Source organism: Aplysia californica, unplaced genomic scaffold (assembly GCF_000002075.1).
Source record: "Aplysia californica isolate F4 #8 unplaced genomic scaffold, AplCal3.0 scaffold00007, whole genome shotgun sequence".
NCBI classification, from domain to species: domain Eukaryota; kingdom Metazoa; phylum Mollusca; class Gastropoda; order Aplysiida; family Aplysiidae; genus Aplysia; species Aplysia californica.
This window is the reverse complement of record NW_004797277.1, coordinates 1,304,600-1,306,281: the sequence shown is the minus strand read 5'-3', so window position 1 is coordinate 1,306,281 and position 1,682 is coordinate 1,304,600. Positions and strand designations below refer to the sequence as shown.

Sequence of the window (1,682 nt, the reverse complement as noted above, 5' to 3'; positions counted from 1 at the left end):
GAGAGAGAGAGAGAGAGAGAGAAAGACAGAAAGACAGACAGACAGGAAGACAGAGAAAGAAGGAGTATGGAGGGCAGTGGCAGACAGACAAGCCATCGCACAGACAGCCAGATACTCAGAAAGACAGACGAAAGGACAGATAAATAAAGAGAGACATTTATATGGGATGAGCGAAGAAAATAAGAGAGAGAGAGAGAGAGAGAGAGAGAGAGAGAGAGAGAGAGAGAGAGAGAGAGAGAGAGAGAGAGAGAGAATGAAAAGGGTGTAAAAAAGATGTAGCAGTCCTGTATGGATTTTAGTGGAAAATGCTGTTTAATTAAAGGCAAAAACATATGAATTTCCAGTTTCCAGAAGCACTTGTACAGCATTTGAAGTCACAAATTATGGTGCCATTTTCTCGCTAGTTTTTGTACTGACATCAGGAGACCCTCATCTCCTTCACTCACAAATATCTCTACTTCTATAAGCTTCAAGATGACATCAATAGCTCCATGCCCAAGATGACAAGTGCCAGGTTTTCCACCGCGTCATGACACACTAAAGACTTTTTCTGTAGGAATTGAGCTCACACGTTTCGTGACTTTAGATAATTTGTATTAAAATGTATTTCGTGCTGAGATCTGCCACAATTTCAAATTTACTTTTCAACTAATCCCCAAGTCCAATGACTATCTTAACATAACTACGGCACACATGGTCGATTTTAAAACAAAAGCAAACGCGGAAATTACATCTTAATCGTTGAGTCAACTGCAAAGTAAAGGTAGGAACATACGAGCAAGATGACGTTATTATTATAACAATGCTAATAACTGATATTTACACTGGACAAAATAATTATCTAAATTATTCGCACTTCTCGCGGTGCTTCCGAACTTATTTCATTATTTGTTCTACCAACTTCTATGTAGCAGTTAGTTGCTTCATCGTCGCACTTAGAAGATGTGTTTGATTACCCTGTGGGTCGGTGTCTTATCCAGTAGTTTGGTCTGACTGATTGGACGTTGTATTCATCTCAGTGCGGGTTCGCCCCGACAGGTATGTTCGGAGCAGCATGCCATGTAATGATCTCAGACGTGTCCATTGAAACGCAGAACACCTTCAGTTACAGTTACATCTTGATATACTTTTAAAGACAAAAGAGGATTTCTACGGAAGAAGCATTTTCACAGACTCACGTTGCCTGTCTGTGGGATCTGCCATGACCCAGCGAATAACTGCGTCAAGTACTTGCTCTTCATGTCTGACGTTGAGCCGATCAGCTGTTAGAATGGCCAGTAGCTCATCACGAGACAGAGTGGAGTAATCCTGGCACGTCTACGCGAAAGGCAGGAACGCAATACAGTTGAAGCCTTACAGAATGCCTCAAGGATTCAATTACAGCGTAGGATGAATGCAGAGTTGGAAGGGGGAGGGGGGTAGCAGCCGTACTTATTATTGTTTTTAATGATGCAATACGTTAGTGTTTCATTTATCTTTTATCAAACAGGATGTAGAAAGCTCAAGCAATGTCCAGGATGTGAAAACCATCTGATTAGAGATAATTACATTCTGTGTATATTTTCTCTCTGCCACGGATCATTTTGAAGAAAGTATTCAAGGTTGTCTCATAAATGTATATCTGTGTAATTCAATAACCGTATAACAAAATATCAAAACAGTTTTTTTCCCCTGTATCAGCA

The 1,682-nt window shown here is 40.4% G+C and overlaps 1 protein-coding gene across 1 annotated transcript in view; it reads right to left on the bottom strand.

Moving 5' to 3' along the window:
* The window catches only part of LOC101853046 (kelch-like protein 10), a gene marked incomplete at its 3' end in the record, with an annotated part of 88,790 nt that overhangs the window by 52,790 nt on the left and 34,318 nt on the right, over positions 1 to 1,682 (bottom strand). Inside the window, 1 exon segment of the mRNA XM_013081495.1 lies at positions 1,179 to 1,317. Coding sequence (XP_012936949.1) covers positions 1,179 to 1,317 — 139 coding nt within the window.